General features: G+C 68.1%; 2 protein-coding genes across 11 annotated transcripts; one reads left to right on the top strand and one right to left on the bottom strand.

Moving 5' to 3' along the window:
• Positions 1-26: 26 nt before the first annotated feature.
• SPAG7 (sperm associated antigen 7) lies at positions 27-2,866 on the bottom strand. Of its 2 annotated transcripts, XM_065044219.1 has the most exons (7): positions 2,539-2,866; positions 2,065-2,132; positions 1,891-1,979; positions 1,455-1,539; positions 972-1,061; positions 629-785; positions 27-214 (listed from the first exon to the last, which is right to left on the bottom strand). In XM_065044219.1, the coding sequence occupies exons 1-7, from the start codon at positions 2,627-2,629 to the stop codon at positions 42-44; spliced, it is 753 nt and encodes a 250-aa protein (XP_064900291.1). In that variant the 5' UTR covers positions 2,630-2,866; the 3' UTR covers positions 27-41. The 2 variants fall into 2 exon arrangements, with proteins under 2 accessions (XP_064900291.1, XP_064900292.1); XM_065044220.1 differs by lacking the exon at positions 972-1,061.
• A 384-nt stretch (positions 2,867-3,250) lies between these two features.
• Positions 3,251-16,341, top strand: LOC135576899 (kinesin-like protein KIF1C). Of its 9 annotated transcripts, XM_065044210.1 has the most exons (23): positions 3,251-3,385; positions 3,970-4,080; positions 4,367-4,443; positions 5,427-5,606; positions 6,457-6,522; positions 6,743-6,921; positions 8,170-8,266; positions 9,348-9,425; positions 9,515-9,580; positions 10,197-10,269; positions 10,541-10,619; positions 11,237-11,358; positions 11,699-11,808; positions 11,923-12,002; positions 12,287-12,362; positions 12,462-12,541; positions 12,660-12,754; positions 13,523-13,606; positions 13,722-13,797; positions 13,864-13,902; positions 14,840-14,888; positions 15,034-15,378; positions 15,762-16,341. In XM_065044210.1, the coding sequence occupies exons 2-23, from the start codon at positions 3,975-3,977 to the stop codon at positions 16,164-16,166; spliced, it is 2,562 nt and encodes an 853-aa protein (XP_064900282.1). In that variant the 5' UTR covers positions 3,251-3,385; positions 3,970-3,974; the 3' UTR covers positions 16,167-16,341. The 9 variants fall into 9 exon arrangements, with proteins under 9 accessions (XP_064900282.1, XP_064900281.1, XP_064900280.1 ...); XM_065044209.1 differs by having other exon boundaries at positions 5,454-5,606; positions 13,722-13,902; XM_065044208.1 differs by having other exon boundaries at positions 13,722-13,902.
• The last annotated feature ends 1,696 nt before the right edge of the window (positions 16,342-18,037 follow it).

Here is an 18,037-nt window from a genome sequence, read left to right as displayed (position 1 = left end):
AACCCCCAGGTTAACCCCCCCTGGGTTCCGCCCCTCCCCCCTCAGGCCGAGGCCTCCCTGGGCCCCTCCCCCGCGCCGGGCCCCTCCTCCCCGGGCCCCACCCTCGCAGGCCCCTCCCCCCCGGGCCCCTCCCCCTGGCGCCGCCGCCTCTTGGCCCGCAGCTCGTCCATCGCCTCCTCGATCGAGCGCGTGTCGCGCTTGTGCGCGGCCGGAACTGCGGGGACACGGCGGTCACCGGGGACCCAGGCGTCCGGGAGACCCCCAGAGGGGACCCAGGCATCCGGGGAGACCCCCAGAGGGAACCCAGGCGTCCGGGAGACCCCCACCAGGGGACCCAGGCGTCCGGGAGACCCCCACCAGGGGACCCAGGCATCCGGGGAACCACCCCCCGCAGAGGACCCAGGTGTCAGAGTGACTTGACAACCTCCCCCCACCTCAAAAGGGGTCCCAGGCATCCGGGCATCCTCCTAACTCCTCCCCCACTATAGGAGTCCCCAAGACCCCGCCCCAAACAAGAGACCCAGGCGTCCTTGTGAACACCCCACCCCCCAGGGGACCCAGGCGTCCGGGTGCCCCAGCTCCTCCCGGCCAATAGTGGACCCAGGCATCCGGCCCCGCCCCCACTCACCGCATCCATATGCCTTATTGGCCTCCATGGTGCGGGCGGCGGCCTTGGCGGCCTCGCAGCCAATGAGGTGCCGGTATTTGTCCTTGTAGTCAGTGGGGGGGCCAGGGGGGGCGGGGCCGCGCTCAAGCTCCGCCTCCTCCTGCTGGGCCGCCAGCTCCTGGGGGCGGGGTCAGAGGAACGAGCTCCACACACAGCCCGCACAGCCCCGCCCTCCTGTGCAAGCCACACCCACTTTGTGCCAAGCCCCGCCCACACCTGTGTCCTACCACCCCCCGGCCCCACCCACAAAGCCCCACCCACAAGGCCCCGCCCACCGGACCACGCCCCCCCCGGCCACACCCACCCGCAGGCGCCGCCGCTGCTCCGCCCGGGCGGGGTCCCACTCCTCCCCCCGCCGGTACGCGTCCAGCTCCTCGTCCGACGGCGCGAACTCCTGGGGGGGCGTCAGACCTCCCGCTGCCCATCCCCCCCACTGCCCCTCCCCCCACAGCCCCTCCCCCCCACTGCCCCTCCCCTCCCGCTGCCCCTCCCCCCCCCGCTGCCCCTCCCCACCGCCGCCCCTCCCCCGCTGCCCCTCCCCACTGCTGCCCCTCCCCCACCGCAGCCCCCACCACCACTGCCCCTCCCCCCCACTGCCCCTCCCCCCCTGCTGCCCCTCCCCCGTCCCAGGCCCCCCCCACTGTCCCCCTGTTCCCACCATGTCCCCCCCAGCTCCCCCGTTCCCCCATGTCCCCCCGTGTCCCCATCCTGTCCCCCCATCCCCGTGTCCCCCCGTGTCCCCCCATCCCCACCACATCCCGGTCCCCCCGTGTCCCCCCGTCCCCACCTTCTTGAACACCATCACGTATCGATTGTCCTCGTCGTCCCCGAAGGAGAACGACGTCAGCCCGGCCACCTCGGCCACGTCGTGCCTGGGGGGACGGGGACACCCCAGTGTCCCCAGGGGGTCCCCAATGCCCCTCCAATGTCCCCAGGGGGTCCCCAATGTCCCCAGGGGGTCCCCAATGCCCCTCCAATGTCCCCACGGGGTCCCCAATGTCCCCAGGGGTCCCCAGTGTCCCCAGGGGGTCCCACACTGCTCCGCCAGGGTCCCCAACTCCCACCTCGGGGGCTCCTGTTCTGTCCCCAGTACCACCCAGTGGCCCCCACTCCCCCCCCCGCAGTGTCCCCAGTTCCACCCAGTGTTCCCGTGTCCCCCCCAGTGTCCCCCCCAATGTCCCCAGTGTCCCCCCCGTGTCCCCCCGTGTCCCGCGTCCCCTCACAGGATGCTCCTCTCGATCTTGTTCATGGGCTGGAAGCGCCGCCGCGGTTCCCCCGGGGCCTGGATGAACTGCGACACCTCCTGCTCCATCTGCGGGGACCCAGGCGTTCGGGTGGGACCCAGGCGTCCGGGGGGGACCCAGGCGTCCGGGGACACCCCTTCCCCCCCAACTCACCCTCTTTCTGAATTCCACTTTTTGCCGTTTTTCCTGTTCCTGCAGCTTCTTCACCCGGGCGGCTTGTTCTGGGAGGGAAGGGGGGGTCAGGACGCCTGGGTCCCCCCGAACTCCTGGGTCCCCTCCTGGTGTGGGGACCGAGGGGGCGGGGCCAGCTGCAGCTCCAGGTGTCCCTCACCCGCCCAGGGGCGTGGCCAACGGAGTCTGTGGGCGTGTCCACAGACCTGTGGGCGTGTCCAGTACCCCGAGCGTCCCTCAAGGTGACTTGGGGGCGTGGCCAGCGACCCAGGGGGCGGGGCCACCCGCGGCTCCTCTCACGCCGAGCGGGGCCGCCCCCGCAGGGGGCGTGGCAAGCGTGACGGACAGCGGGGGGGGCGGATGGAGCCGAGGGCCGGGCCGCCCCCCCCCACCCGGCGGGGTCCCCCCGGTTCCCCCGCCCCCCCCGCCCCCGGTGCCCCCGGTGCCCCCGCTGACCCCGGGCCCGGCGCCGGCTCTCTCCGTCGGCGGCCGCGGGCGGGCGCTCCATGGAGCTGAGGATCGATCCCAGCAGGTCCAGCTCCGCCATCTTGGCGGCGGGAGGTGGGGCCGCCGCACGCCACGCCCCCTGCGTCGTCGCGTCACCGGGCGGGGCGGTGCTGAGGAAGGGGCGGGGCCTCCCCTTAAAGCGGCGCGCGTTCCGCGCAGGGGTGACCCCGTTCCTTAAAAGGGCAATGCCGCGTCACGCTGGTCTGTGTGAATGCGCGGACTGTGGCCATCGGTGGGGTTGCGGGTGCCCCCCCGGGGGACCATTTTGGGGCAATTTGGGTGGGTTTGGGTCCGTACCCGGCGCAGGGGCCGAGGGGACCCCAGGGCTCCATGGGGGGGCTGGGGACAAATGGGGAAAATAGAGGGGACTTGTGAGGGTAAAACGCGGGCAAAAACGCCAAAGTGTAAAACGAGAAAGGGCGCGAAACCTGCGGAGAAAACGGGCGGGAAAGGGAGAGAAAATGAGGGAGAACGAGGGAAAAAAGGGGGAAGGCTCGCGGGGGCCGGCGGGCCCCACTGGCCGCGGCGTCGCCGCTTTAAGGGCGGCGTGGCTTGGCGCGCGGCGACGCCCCGCCCCTGGCGTCACGGCGGGCACGCCCCGCCCATTCCGGCGGCGGCTCCGGCGGCGGCTCCTCCGGCTCCTCCCGGGGGTCCCGGCGGCTCCGCTGGCCCCGCCCCTCCCCAGTGCCCGCGGCCCCGCCCCTCTCCGCCCCGCCCCGGTGCCCGCGGCCCCGCCCCTACCCGCGAGCCCGGCCCCGCCGCCCCGCAGCGGGGGGGGTGAAGGAGCGCGAGGCAGGTGCGGAGCGGCCCGGGGGCGGGGGGTCAGCGGGGTCACGGGGGTCACGGAGCAGGTTTGGGGGTCACCGGGGGCAGGGGGCGGGGCTGGCGTCTAGAGTGGGGCCTAGAGGGGGGGTATGGGGGCGGGTTTGGGGGTCTCTGGGGCTTTGGGGGGGCAGGTTTGGGAGGTCACAGGTGTGTGTGGGGGTCTCAGGTATTTTTGGTGGGGGCAGGTTTAGGGATCATGGGTATTTTGGGGGGGGCAGATGTGGGGGGGGTCACGGGTATTTTGGAGGGCAGGGTTAGGGGTCACAGGTGTCTCGGGGGTCACGGGTATTTTGGGGGGCACGTTTGGGGGTCACAGGCGTTTTTGGGGGCTGTGGCGCTGGGGGGGTCACGTGCTGTTTATCTGTCCCGGGGTCACATGGGGACATGGGGGGGGGGGCTCCTTCCCCACCCCCCCCATCCCAACCTTCACCCTCCCCCTTGACCTTTGACCCCCTGCCCCCCCGCACTTGTCCCATTTTGGGGTTCACCCAGGGGCACCAAGGTGAAGGTCACCGTGTCTCTGTGGGGGGTCTGTCCCGTTCCGGGTTCACCCAGGGGTCATGGCGGGCGCCAAGGTCAAGGTCGCCGTGCGGGTCCGTCCGTTCAACGCGCGGGAGACGAGTCGCCGCGCCAAGTGCGTGATCCGGATGTCGGGGAACACGACCTGTGAGTGGGGGGACTGACCCCCCTGACCCCTGACCCGGGACCCCCAGACCCCCCGGACCGCGGCCCCCCCGTCCCCCCGTCCCCCCATCCCCCTCCAGCCCGGAACAGCTGCCCAGGGCTAAAAATAGAGAACACGGTGGGGGGGGGGGGGGTTGGGGTGGGCGCCGGAAGAGCCAAATTTGGGGTGACAGGGACCTGGGCTGGGCGGGGGCGCCCCCACAGTTGGGGCTCTGGGGGGGGGCTGGTTTTGGGGTGCTGGGGACCCATGTTTCCTGCCCCCCCCCAGGTATCACGAACCCCAAAATGCCCGAAGATGCCACCAAGCATTTCACCTTCGACCACTCGTACTGGTCGCACACCTCGGTGAGGGTGGGGGCGGGCGGGGGGCGGGGCCCCCGTGTTTGGGGGGTCCCTGTGCCCCCCATTGCTGGCCCAGGATGTCTTGGGCATCCCTGGGGGTCCCATTGGAGTTTGGGGGTCCCATTGGAGTTTGGGGGTCCCAGGGGAGTTTCGGGGGTCCCAGGGGAGTGAGTTGGGGTCCCAGGGGAGTGAGTTGGGGTCCCAGGTTTGGGATCCCAGTTTGGGGTCCTATTGCAGTGGGTGGGTCCCAGGTTTGGGGTCCCAGTTTGGGGTCCCAGTTTGGGGTCCCATGGGGTGGGCGGGTCCCAGTTTGGGGTCCCAGGTTTGGGGTCCCAGTTTGGGGTCCCATGGGGTGGGCGGGTCCCAGTTTGGGGTCCCAGGTTTGGGGTCCCAGGTTTGGGGTCCCAGTTTGGGGTCCCAGGGGTGGGCGGGTCCCAGCCCGTGCCCTGTGGGTCCGCAGGAGGAGGGTCCCAGGTTTGGGGTCCTATTGCAGTGGGCGGGTCTCATGGGTGGGCGGGTCCCAGTTTGGGGTCGCAGGTTTGGGGTCCCAGTTTGGGGTCCCATGGGGTGGGTGGGTCCCAGGTTTGGGGTCCCAGTTTGGGGTCCCATGGGTGGGCGGGTCCGAGCCCGTGCCCAGTGGGTCCGCGGGAGGAGGGTCCCAGGTTTGGGGTCCTATTGCGGTGGGCGGGTCCCATGGGTGGGCGGATCCCAGTTTGGGGTCGCAGGTTTGGGGTCCCAGTTTGGGGTCCCATGGGGTGGGCGGGTCCCAGTTTGGGGTCCCAGTCAGGGGTCCCATGGGTGGGCGGGTCCCTTGGGTGGGCGGGTCCCAGCCCGCGCCCTGTGGGTCCGCAGGAGGAGGGTCCCAGTCAGGGGTCCCCTGGGTGGGCGGGTCCCAGGGGTGGGCGGGTCCCCTGGGTGGGCGGGTCCCAGGGGTGGGCGGGTCCCAGGGGTGGGCGGGTCCCAGCCCGCGCCCTGTGGGTCCGCAGGAGGAGGACCCGCAGTTCGCGTCGCAGCGCCGCGTGTACCAGGAGGTGGGGCGGCAGCTGCTGCTGCAGGCGCTGCAGGGCTACAACGTGAGCGTGCTGGCCTACGGGCAGACGGGCGCCGGCAAGACCTACACCATGAGCGGCGGGCGCGGCCCGGGCCAGCGGGGGCTCGTCCCGCAGGTGCGGCCGCGCCCCCAAACCGAGCCCGCGCCCCCAAACCGAGCCCGCGCCCCCAAACCGAGCCCGCGCCCCGACCCGCCCGCGCCCCGGAACTGACCGTGCACCCCAGAACTGACCCTGCACCCCAAAACTGACCCTGCACCCCCAAACTGAGCCCGCGCCCCGGAACTGACCGTGCACCCCAAAACTGACCCTGCGCCCCGGAACTGACCCTGCACCCCAAAACTGACCCTGCACCCCAGAACTGACCCTGCACCCCAGAACTGACCCTGCACCCCAGAACTGAGCCCGCGCCCCGGAACTGACCGTGCACCCCCACACCGACCCGCGCCCCGGAACTGACCGTGCACCCCAAAACTGACCCTGCGCCCCGACCCGCCCGCGCCCCCAAACCGACCCGCGCCCCGGAACTGACCCTGCACCCCCAAACCGAGCCCGCGCCCCGGAACTGACCCTGCACCCCAAAACTGACCCTGCACCCCAGAACTGAGCCCGCGCCCCGGAACTGACCGTGCACCCCAAAACTGACCCAGGGGCTCTGGGGGGGTTTTGGGGGGTCCTGCAGGTTCTGGGGGGTCCCAGGGGCCCTTTGGGGGGGTTTTGGGGGGTCCTGCAGGTTCTGGGGGGTCCCAGGAGCTCTGGGGGGGTTTTGGGGGGGTCCTGCAGGTTCTGGGGGGTCCCAAGGGCTCTGGGGGGGAGTTTGGGGGGTCCTGCAGGTTCTGGGGGGTCCCAAGGGCTCTGGGGGGGGGGGGTTGGGGGGGTCCTGCAGGTTCTGGGGGGTCCCAGGGGCCCTTTGGGGGGGTTTTTGGGGCCGGACCCCCCAGCGCCGCTTTCGGGGTGTCCCCCCCAGCTGTGTGAGGATCTTTTCGCCCACGTGGAGCGCGAGGGGTCCCCCGAGCTCAGCTTCTCCGTGGAGGTGAGTTTGGGGGTTCGGGGGGGGGCTCCCCACCTTGTAGACCCCCATTTGGGGGGGTTCATGGGCCACCCGTGTTGTAGCCCCCCCGTTTGGCGGATTCGGGGGTTCAGGGGGACCCCAATTTGTTGACCCCCCCCTTTTCGGGGGTTATTCCCCCCTCCCCCCATTTTGGGGGGTCCCCCCCCCCACCACTCGGGGTCGCTCACATCCGGGTCCCCAGGTGAGCTACCTGGAGATCTACTGCGAGCGCGTGCGGGACCTGCTGGCGCCCCGCCCCCAGGGCGCGCTGCGCGTGCGCGAGCACCCCCTGCTGGGCCCCTACGTGCCCGGGCTCGCGCGCCTGGCGGTGACGTCAGCCGGCGAGATCGCGCAGCTGGTGGCGAGCGGGGACCGCGCCAGGTGGGGGCACCGCGGTGGACCCCAAAACACCCCAAAGACACCCCAAAACCACCCTAAAGACACCCCAAAACCACCCCAAAGACACCCCAGAAACACCCCAGAACCCCAGTGTGCACCCCAATGTACCCCAATGTACCCCGATGGACCCCCAAAACACCCCAAAAACACCCCAAAGACACCCCAAAACCACCCCAAAGACACCCCAGAAACACCCCAGAACCCCAGTGTGCACCCCAATGTACCCCAATGTACCCCGATGGACCCCCAAAACACCCCAAAACCAAACACCCCAAAGACACCCCAGAACCCCAGTGTGCACCCCAATGCACCCCAATGTGCACCCCAATGCACCCCAGTGTACCCCAATGTGCACCCCAATGTACCCCAAAACCACCCCAAAGACACCCCAGAACCCCAGTATGCACCCCAATGTACCCCGATGTGCACCCCAATGTACCCCGATGCACCCTAAAACCACCCCAAAAACACCCCAGAACCCCAATGCGCACCCCAATGTACCCCAATGTACCCCAATGTGCACCCCAATGCACCCCAATGTACCCCAGTGTACCCCAATGTGCACCCCAGAACCCCAATGTGCACCCCAGTGTACCCCAATGTACCCCAATGTGCACCCCAATGCATCCCAATGTACCCCAATGTACCCCAATGTACCCCAATGTACCCCGATGTGCACCCCAATGCATCCCAATGTACCCCAATGTACCCCAGTGTGCACCCCAGAACCCCAATGTGCACCCCAATGTACCCCGATGTACCCCAATGTACCCCAATGTGCACCCCAAAGACACCCCAAAACCCCAGTGTGCACCCCAAAATGGGGACATCACGGAGCTGGTGGCCAGTGGGGGCAGGGCCGGGGTGACACCCCAAAATGGGGACACCCCAAGACTGGGGCCACCCTGGGACTCGGGGTCCCCCCGTGTCCCCCCACATCCCCATGTCCCGTGTTCCCCCCACTCCGGGGTCCCCCCGTGTCCCCCCCACTCCGGGTCCCCCCGTGTCCCCCCACGTCCCCGTGTCCCCCCCACTCCGGGGTCCCCCCGTGTCCCCCCACGTCCCCGTGTCCCCCCCACTCCGGGTCCCCCCGTATCCCCCCCACTCCGGGGTCCCCCCGTGTCCCCCCCCACTCCGGGTCCCCCCGTGTCCCCCACGTCCCCATGTCCCGTGTCCCCCCCACTCCGGGTCCCCCCGTGTCCCCCACGTCCCCGTGTCCCGTGTCCCCAGGACCGTGGCGGCCACGGAGCTGAACGCGCGGAGCAGCCGCTCGCACGCGGTGCTGAGCATCGTGGTGACGCAGCGGCGGGGGGAGCCCGGGGAGAAGGTGACACCCCAAAACTGCCCCCCCGCACCCCAAAACTGCCCCCCCGGTCACCCCGAAACTGCCCCCCCGCACCCCAAAACTGCCCCCACTCACCCCAAAACTGCCCCCCCGGTCACCCCGAAACTGCCCCCCCCAGGCACCACTAAACTGCCCCCCCCCCCAGGCTCCCCTAAACTGCCCCTCCCGGACACCCCAAAACTGCCCCTCAGCACCCCAAAACTGCCCCCCCGGTCACCCCAAAACTGCCCCCCTGGTCACCCCGAAACTGCCCCCCCCCAGGCACCCCTAAACTGCCCCCCCCAGGCACCTCTAAACTGCCCCTGTGGACACCCCTAAACTGCCCCCCCCAGGCACCCCAAAACTGCCCCCCCAGCACTCCTAAACTGCCCCCCCACTCACCCCAAAACTGACCCCCCCGGTCACCCCAAAACTGCCCCCCCCAAATCCCCCCCGGCCCCCCCAGTTTACCCCCCAGCCCCCCAACCCCCCCATCCCCCCAGTTTACCCCCCAAACCCCCCCTGGCCCCCCCAGTTTACCCCCAGCCCCCCCCAACCCCCCCGGCCCCCCCAGTTTACCCCCCAGCCCCCCAACCCCCCCATCCCCCCAGTTTACCCCCCAAACCCCCCCGGCCCCCCCAGTTTACCCCCAGTTCCCCCCAACCCCCCCCTGGCGCCCCAGTTTACCCCCCAGGCCCCCAACCCTCCCTGGCCCCCCCAGTTTACCCCCAGGCCCCCAAACCCCCCCGGCCCCCCCAGTTTACCCCCAGCCCCCCAAACCCCCCCGGCCCCCCAGTTTACCCCCAGTTCCCCCCAACCCCCCCCTGGCCCCCCAGTTTACCCCCCAGGCCCCCAACCCTCCCCGGCCCCCCCAGTTTACCCCCAGTTCCCACCAACCCCCCCCCGGCCCCCCAGTTTACCCCCCAGGCCCCCCAAACCCCCCCGGCCCCCCAGTTTACCCCCCAAACCCTCCCTGGCCCCCCCAGTTTACCCCCAGCCCCCCAAACCCCCCCTGGCCCCCCCAGTTTACCCCCCAGGCCCCCAACCCTCCCTGGCCCCCCCAGTTTACCCCCAGCCCCCCCAGGTGAGCCGCATCAGCCTGGTGGATCTGGCGGGCAGCGAGCGCGCCGACGCCGCCGGGACCCGCGGGACCCGCCTCAAGGTTCGGGGTGGGGGGACACCCTACCCCCCCCCCTTTTTGGGGGTGCCCCCCCGGCCCCCCCAGCCCCCCAAACCTCCCCCCTCCCCCAGGAAGGCGCCAACATCAACAAGTCGCTGAGCACGCTGGGAAAGGTCATTGCCATGCTGGCCGATGCGGTGGGTTGGGGTTCGGGGGGTTTGGGGGTTCGGGGGGGTTTGGGGTTTCAAGGGGGGTTGGGGGGTTCAGGGATTTTTGGGACTTCAGGGGGGTTGGGGGTTCAAGGGGGTTTGGGGTTCAGGGGGGGTTTGGGGTTCAGGGGGGGTTTTGGGGGTTCAGGGGTTTTGGGGGTTCAAAGGGGGATTTGGGGGTTCGGGGAGGTTTGGGGGTTCAAGGGGGTTTGGGGGCTCAGGAGGGTTTTGGGGGTTCAAGGGGGAGTTTGGGGGTTCAAGGGGGTTGGGGGTTCAGGGGGGTTGGGGGTTTGGGGAGGTTTTGGGGTCCAAGGTGGGGTTGGGGTTCAGTTGGGGTTTTGGGGTTTCAAGGGGGGTTTGGGGGTTCAGGGAGGTTGGGGGTTCAGGGGGTTTTGGGGGTTCAGGGGGTTTTGGGGGTTCAAGGGGGTTTGGGCGTTCAGGGGTTTTGGTTGTTCAGGGGGGCTTTGGGGGTTCAGGGGTTTTGGGCGTTCAGGGGGGTTTGGGGGTTCACGGGGACTTTGGGTGTTCAAGGGGGGTTTTGGGGTCCCCCCGGACGCCTGGGTCCCTCTGTTGTTTTGGGGTGACCCGCCCCGCGTCCTGGCAGCACAAGCGGGGGAAGCCGGAGTTCGTGCCGTACCGGGACTCGGTGCTGACCTGGCTGCTCAAGGAGAGCCTGGGTGAGCCTGGGGCGCGCGATTTGGGGGCGCGGGGGGATTTGGGGGTTCGGGCCAATTTGGGGGGATTGGGGTGAAGTTTGGGGGGTTTCGGGTGGAATTTCGGGCAGGATCTGGAGCCCCAGGGCATCCTGAAGCACTGGGGGCGGATTTGGGTGGAATTCTGCGCGATTTGGGGCCGCTGGCGACTCGGGGTTTTTTTTGGGGTGTTCCCTGGTGTTGTTGGGGTCCCCCGACCCCAATTCTGTCTCTTTTCGGCCCATTTCGCCCCCAGGCGGTAACTCCCGCACGGCCATGATCGCGGCGCTGAGCCCGGCCGACATCAACTACGAGGAGACGCTCAGCACCCTCCGGTGGGTTTGGGGGTCCCTGCGGTTTTGGGGGGCTCAGGGGGGCTCGGGGGTGTCCCTGGGGGGCTCGGGGGTGTCGCTGGGGCATTGGGGGGCTCAGGGGGGCTCGGGGGTGTCCCTGGGGGTTCAGGGGGTCTGGGGGTGTCCCGGGGGGGCTCGGGGGTGTCCCTGCGGTTTTGGGGGGTTCAGGGGGGTCTGGGGATGTCCCTGGGGGGCTCGGGGGTGTCGCTGGGGCTTTGGGGGGCTCAAGGGGGCTCGGGGGTGTCCCAGGGGTTCAGGGCTGTCGCTGGGGCTTTGGGGGTTCCGGGGGCTCTGGGGGTGTCCCTGGCGTTTTGGGGGGCTCAGCGGAGCTCAGGGGTGTCCTGGGGGTTCAGAGGTGTCCCAGGGGTTCAGGGGTGTCCTGGGGGCTCAGGAGGGCTCAGGGGTGTCCCTGGGGGGCTCGGGGGTGTCCAGGGGGTTCAGGGGGGTCTGCGGGTGTCCCTGGGGGGCTCGGGGGTGTCCCTGGCTTTTGGGGGGCTCAGGGGGGCTCGGGGGTGTCCCTGGTGGGTTCAGGGGTGTCCCGGGGGTTCCGGGGGGTCTGGGGGTGTCCCGGGGGGGTCTCAGGGCTCTGTCCCCCCCAGGTACGCGGACAGGACGCGGCGGATCCGCTGTCACGCCGTGGTGAACGAGGACCCCACGGCGCGGCTGGTGCGGGAGCTGCGGGGGGAGGTGGCGCGGCTGCGGGCACTGCTGAGCCAGCAAGGTGGGGGCGTGGCTAGGGGCTGGGGCGGGGCTGGGGGGTTGGGGCGGGGTTGGGGGGCGGGGATGGGGCGGGGATGGGGGGACGGGGGCGTGGCTAGGGGCAGGGGGCAGGGCTGGGGGCGGGGCTGGGGGAGTGGGGTGGGGCTGGGGCGGGGCTGGGGGCGGGGCTGGGGTCTGGGGGTTCGAGGGGGTCACGGGATTTTGGGGGAGGGGGTTTTGGGGGCAGCTTTTGGGGGGGCAGCTTTGGGGGTGTCAGGAGGGATTTTGGGGAGCTGGGGGCAGATTTTGGGGCATAATTTGGGGGTTTTGGGGTTTGATGCCCAGCCCTCCCCCCCGCCCAGGGCTCCCGGTGGACCCGCCCCCCCCCGCCCCACCCCCGCCGCCGGGGGCGCCGGAGCCGCCGGAGCCGCTGCCCGCCCTGAGCCCGGCGGAGGCGCTGGAGCGGCTGCAGGTGACAGAACCCCGCAAATCACCCCAGAAATACCCCCCAAACCCCTCCCTCCCCCACCTGAGGGGGGACCCCGGTGTCTGTGTGTGTGTCCCCCCCCAAATTGCGCGTCCCCAGGAGACCGAGCGCCTGGTGGCCGAGCTGAACGAGAGCTGGGAGCAGAAGCTGCGGCGCACGGAGCAGCTGAGGAGGGAGCGGTGAGGGGGGGCCCGAACGGACCCCAAACACACCCCCGACCCCCCCACATTGACCCCTCCAGACCCCAAACCCCTAAATTGTCCCCCGAACTCCCTGTGAACCCTCAAAACCCCAACCCCCCCGCCCCCCAAAAGCCCCATGGACCCCCCTGAACCTCCATGGGACCCCCCTGAACCTCCAAGGGACCCCCCCGTGGACCCCCAAAACCCTGTCAGGACCCCCCAAACCCCCCTAAATCTGCCCCCCCAGCCCCCCCTAAATCTGCCCCCCAACCCCCACCCAGGGAGGCCCAACTGGCCGAACTGGGGGTGGCGCTGCGCGAGGACGGCGCCACCGTCGGCGTTTTCTCCCCCAAAAAGGTCTGTTTTTCCCCCAAAAATACCCTCTCCCCCCTCCCCCAACACACAGTACCTCCCCTGACCCCCCCCCGCCTCGTTTTGGGGTGTCCCCCCCCCTAGACCCCCCACCTGGTGAACCTGAGCGAGGACCCGCTGATGCCCGAGTGTCTGCTGTACCAGCTCAAGGACGGGCTCACTCGGTACGTGGAGGGGGGTCCCCGAACCTCCTGACTCCCCCAAACCCCCCGGGGACCCCCTGGGGACCGCCCCGGGGTCCCCCCGAGTCCCTGTGCCCCCCCCAATCCGCTTTCCCGCCAGGGTGGGACAGACAGACGCCGACATCTGTCTGTCGGGGCCGCTGGTGGGGACCCCGCACTGTGTGTTCCGCACCTGCCCCCGCCCCTCGGGGGAAGGTAATTAGTTAGTGGGGGGCATGACATTAATTTTGGGGTGTCCCCTCCACCCCAGAATGCCTTTTTGTTACCCCCACCCCCCAAAAACTCTGGAGCCGCCACCCCCAGGTACCCCCGTGGTGGTGGGGGGGGGTATTGGGGGCGAGGGGGGGTTTGGGATGACCCCCCTTTCTGTCCCTCCCAGTGGTGGGTTTTGGGGTGACCCCGGGGGGTTGGGGTGATCCTGGGGGTTGGTGACCCCACTGGTGGGTTTGGGGGTGACCCCGGGGGGTTGGGGTGACCCTGGGGATTTTGGGGTGACCCTGGGGGTTGGTGACCCCACCGTGACCCCAGTGGTGGGTTTGGGGGTGACCCCGGGGGGTTGGGGTGACCCTGGGGATTTTGGGGTGACCCTGGGGGTTGGTGACCCCACCGTGACCCCAGTGGTGGGTTTGGGGGTGACCCCGGGGGGTTGCAGTGACCCTGGGGATTTTGGGGTGACCCTGGGGGTTGATGACCCCACTGGTGGGTTTGGGGGTAACCCCGTTGTGACCCCAGTTGTTGGTTTGGGGGTGACCCCGGGGCTCGGTGACCCCGCCGTGACCCTGGGTTGGTGACCCGGCCGTGACCCCACTGGTGGGTTTGGGGGTGACCCCGGGGGGTTGCGGTGACCCTGGGGGTTTTGGGGTGACCCTGGTGGTTGGTGACCCCACCGTGACCCCAGTGGTGGGTTTGGGGGTGACCCCGGGGCTTGGTGACCCCGCCGTGACCCCGGGTTGGTGACCCCAGTGCTGGTGACGCTGGAGCCGTGCGAAGGGGCCGAGACGCTGCTGGACGGGCAGCGCGTGACAGAGCCCGTGGAGCTGCGCTCGGGTACGCCAAAACCGCCCCAAATCACCCCAAAATCACCCCGAGTCGCACGCCCCGCCCCCTCAGCCCCAGCGGCCGGGGTCGCGGGCTTTCCCCAAATCCCGCTCTGTTCCCCCAGGGCAGCGCCTGGTTCTGGGGCGGATTCACACGTTCCGCTTCACGCACCCGGAGCAGGCGCGCAGGGACCGGGAAAGGTGCGCCGGGGCCGCGGGGGCGCCCTGGGGACGCTTCGGGGTCTCACTCTCGTGTCCCCCCCTCAGGCACCAGGAGCTGCCGGACAGGGACGCGTGTCCCCAGAGGTGGGGACAGGGGGGCGTCTGGGGACACTGGGGGCTTGGCCGTGTCCCCGTGTGACGCCGTTTCCCCGTGTGACCCCATGTCCCCGTGTGACCCCATGTCCCCATGTGACCCCGTGACCCTGTGTGACCCCATGTCCCCATGTGACCCTGTGTGTCCCCGTGTGACCCCGTGTCCCCGTGTGACTCCATGTCCCCATGTGACCCTGTGTGACCCTGTGTCCCTGTGTGTCCCCGTGTGACCCCATGTCCCCATGTGACCCTGTGTGTCCCTGTGTGACCCCATGTCCCCGTGTGACTCCATGTCCCCATGTGACCCTGTGTGACCCTGTGTCCCTGTGTGTCCCCGTGTGACCCCATGTCCCCATGTGACCCCGTGTGTCCCCGTGTGACCCCATGTCCCCGTGTGACTCCATGTCCCCATGTGACCCTGTGTGACCCTGTGTCCCTGTGTGTCCCCGTGTGACCCCGTGTCCCCGTGTGACCCTATATGTCCCAGTGTGACCCCGTGACCCCGTGTGACCCCATGTCCCCGTGTGACCCCATGTCCCCATGTGACCCCATGTGACCCCGTGCCCCAATGTGACCCCATGTCCCTGTGTGAACCCATGTCCCTGTGTGACCCTGTGTGACCCCATGTCCCTGTGTGACCCCGTGTGACCCCATGTCCCCGTGTGACCCTGTGTCCCCGTGTGACCCCATGTCGCCGTGTGACCCTGTGACCGTGTGTGACCCCGTGTCCTTGTGTGACCCCGTGTGACCTCATGTCCATGTGTGACCCCATGTCCCTGTGTGACCCCGTGTCCCTGTGTGACCCTGTGTCCCCGTGTGACCCCATGTGACCCCGTGTCCCTGTGTGACCCTGTGTCCCTGTGTGACCCCATGTGACACCATGTCCCTGTGTGACCCCACGTCCCTGTGTGACCCTGTGTCCCCCCAGGCCGCAGGACCCCGAGGGCCGGGAGCAGCCGGAGGAGGCGGCTGAGGAGGTGAAGGGGGGGCTGGGGGTCCCCAAGTGTCCCCAAACGTCCCTGGGTTCCCCCTGGGTGTCTTTTGGGGTCCCCTCAGTGCCCCCTGGGGGTCCCCAAGCCACCCCAACCCCTACCCCCCCCAACCAACCCCATGTCCCCCCAGCACCCCGTGTCCCCCCCGCACCCCGTGTCCCCCCCGCGCCGCTGCAGGCGCCGGGAGCCGCAGCGCGTGTACCAGATCCCGCAGCGGCGCCGCCCAGCGACACCGGGGGGGACCCCGGAGGGGACAGCGGGGGGGACCCCTGGGGACACACCGGCCGAGCCTCGGACCCGTGCCGGAGCTGACGTCACCGCTGACGTCACCGCGGTGGAGGGGCTGCGGCGCCACCTGGCGCGCCTGGCGGGGACCCTGCGGGAGGTGACGCGGCAGAACCGGCACAAGGAGCAGCAGCTGCGGGCGCTGCGGGAGCGGCTGGGCCGCGTGGAGCGCGCGGTCACCATGGCGACGGTGAGACCCACGGCGACCCCCACACTGACCCACGGTGACCCACAGACTGACCCACAGTGACCCACAGTGACCCACACTGACCCACAGACTGACCCACAGACTGACTCACGGTGACCCACAGACTGACCCACACTGACCCACAGACTGACCCCCACACTGACCCACTGTGACCCACAGACTGACCCACTGTGACCCACACTGACCCACAGACTGACCCACAGCCTGCCCCACACCACCCCCCAGCCGCCGCGCCGGGTCCTGCACCTCAGACCCAACCGTGACCCAGATCGTGACCCATAACCTGCCCCACAGCGCCCCACAGAACCGTGGGGAGCTCTGGCAACCCCCAGGCAGCCCCTCAACCTCCTCTTCTCCACCCACAGGACGAAGATGATGAGGCCCCGCCCACCGTTGAGGTCCCGCCCCCAGCTGAGGCCCCGCCCCTGTCGCGCCTGTCGCTGCTCATGGCGCAGGACCCCGCGTTCCGCCGGGGGCGGCTCCGGTGGCTCCAGCGCGAGCAGGCGCGGCTGGGCCGCCCCTCCGCCCCGGGCTCCAGGCTGCGCTTCCCCTTTAAGAGCCACCCCCTGCACCGCCTGGCCGGGGGCGGAGGGGCTGCCAAGGAACCCGCCCCCCCGTCTCCCCCCTCCCCCCCCTCCCCCACACCTGCTGTTTGGGGGTGGCCCCGCCGGGGGTCGCTGGACGGAGGGCGGGGCGTGACCCCTCCCCCCTCCCCTCTGCGTGTGCGCCGCCAGCGCTCGGCCCCTGACCTGCAGGACCCCCCCGCCTAGGGGGGGATGGGACACTGGGGACCCCCCTGACCCCCATGGACAATCAGGGTCTCCCCGCCCCCTCAGCGGGTGGTCCCGCCTCGGGGGGTCCCGCGGCTGCTGTCACCCTCCCCCATCACATGTGGTTGGGGGGGTGGGAGACGCCCCTTGAATAAAGGCGGAATCGCTCATTGAAGGGGGCGCCCCCCCGCTTGTTTCAGGTGGTTCAGTGTCTGCTGCCTCGCATGTGGGCGCTGCGCCTGTCCCCCTCATGACGTCACCGCCCCGCCCCCCTTCATGATGTCACCACCCCTGCCCCCCTTAATGATGTCACAGCCCCTTCGGGTCCGGGTTGGCTGCTGGAGGCCACGCCCCTGAGGCAGCCATGCCCAAATTCCACCCCATGCTTTTGGGAAGCCCCGCCCCCACGAGTGGCCCCACCTACTCCACAGGATGGGACACGGCCTCGGGAAACCACGCCTTTTCGGGTCAGGGTTAGGTTAGGGTTAGGGTTAGGCTTAAGTTAGGGTTAGGGTTAGATTTAGGGTTAGGTTTAGGGTTTGGGTCAGGGCCAGGGTCAGACTCAGGGTTAGGTTTAGGTTTGGGTTATGTTTAGGGTTAGGGTTCAGGGTTAGGTTTTAGGGTTAGGGTTAGGTTAGGGTTAGGTTTAGGGTTAGGGTTAGGGTTAGGATTCGGGTTTTTTTAGGGTTAGACAAGGCATTAGGATTAGGCCTAGGTTAGGGTTAGGTTGAGGTTTAGGGTTATGGTTAAACTTAAGATAGGTTTACGGTCAGGGTTACGGTCAGGGTCAGGCTTAGGTTAGGGTTAGGGTTAGGATTACCGTTAGGGTTAGGATTAGTGTAGGGTTAGGTTTAGACTTAGCGTTAGGGTTAGGCTTAGGTTACGGTTATGGTGAAGTTTAGAGTTGTGGTCAAACATATGTTAGGGTTATGGTCAGCATTATGGTCAGGGTCAGGGTCAGGTTTGGGTTAGGGTAAGGGTTAGGGTTAGGATTACGGTTAGGGTTAGGATTGGGGTTGGTTTAGGGTTAGATTTAGCATTAGGGTTAGGATTAGGTTACGGTTATGGTGAGGCTTAGGGTTATGGTTAAACATATGTTAGGGTTAGGATAAGTGTTATGGTCAGGGTCATGTTGGGGTTAGGGTTAGGGTTAGGATTACGGTTAGGGTTAGGATTAGGGTTGGTTTAGGGTTAGACGTAGCGTTAGGGTTAGGCTTAGCTAACGGTTATGCTGAGGTTTATGGTTATGGTTAAAATTAAGTTAGGTTTAGGGTCAGGGTTACGGTTAGGGTCAGGGCTAGGTTAGGGTTAGGGTTAGGGTTAGGATTACAGTTAGGGTTAGGGTTAGGTTTGCTTTAGGTTTAGACGTAACGTTAGGGTTAGGCTTAGGTTAAGGGTATGCTGAGGTTTAGGGTTATGGTTGAACTTAGGTTTTGGGTCAGGGTTACGGTCAGGGTCAGGGCTAGGTTAGGGTTAGTGTTAGGGTTAGGATTACGGTTAGGGTTAGGATTAGGGTTGGTTTAGGGTTAGATGTAGAGTTAGGGTTAGGCTTAGGTTACGGTTATGCTGAGGTTTATGGTTATGGTTAAACTGAAGTTAGGTTTACGGTCGGGGTTACGGTCATAGTCAGAGCTAGGTTAGCGTTAGGGTTAGGGCATAGGTTAGGGTTAGGATTATGGTTAGGGTTAGGGATAGGATTACGGTTAGGGTGAGGTTTAGGTTTGGTTTAGGAGTAGACATAGCGTAAGTTTAAGTTTATGGCCCGACAGGGGCCGACAGGGCCCGACAAACCCTGACAGAGCCCGACAAGGCCCGCCAGAGCCCGCCAGAGCCCGACAATACCCGCCAGAGCCCAACAAGGCCCGACAGAG

Source organism: Columba livia, chromosome 33 (assembly GCF_036013475.1).
Source record: "Columba livia isolate bColLiv1 breed racing homer chromosome 33, bColLiv1.pat.W.v2, whole genome shotgun sequence".
NCBI classification, from domain to species: Eukaryota; Metazoa; Chordata; class Aves; order Columbiformes; family Columbidae; genus Columba; species Columba livia.
This window is presented reverse-complemented; position numbering and strand designations above follow the sequence as displayed.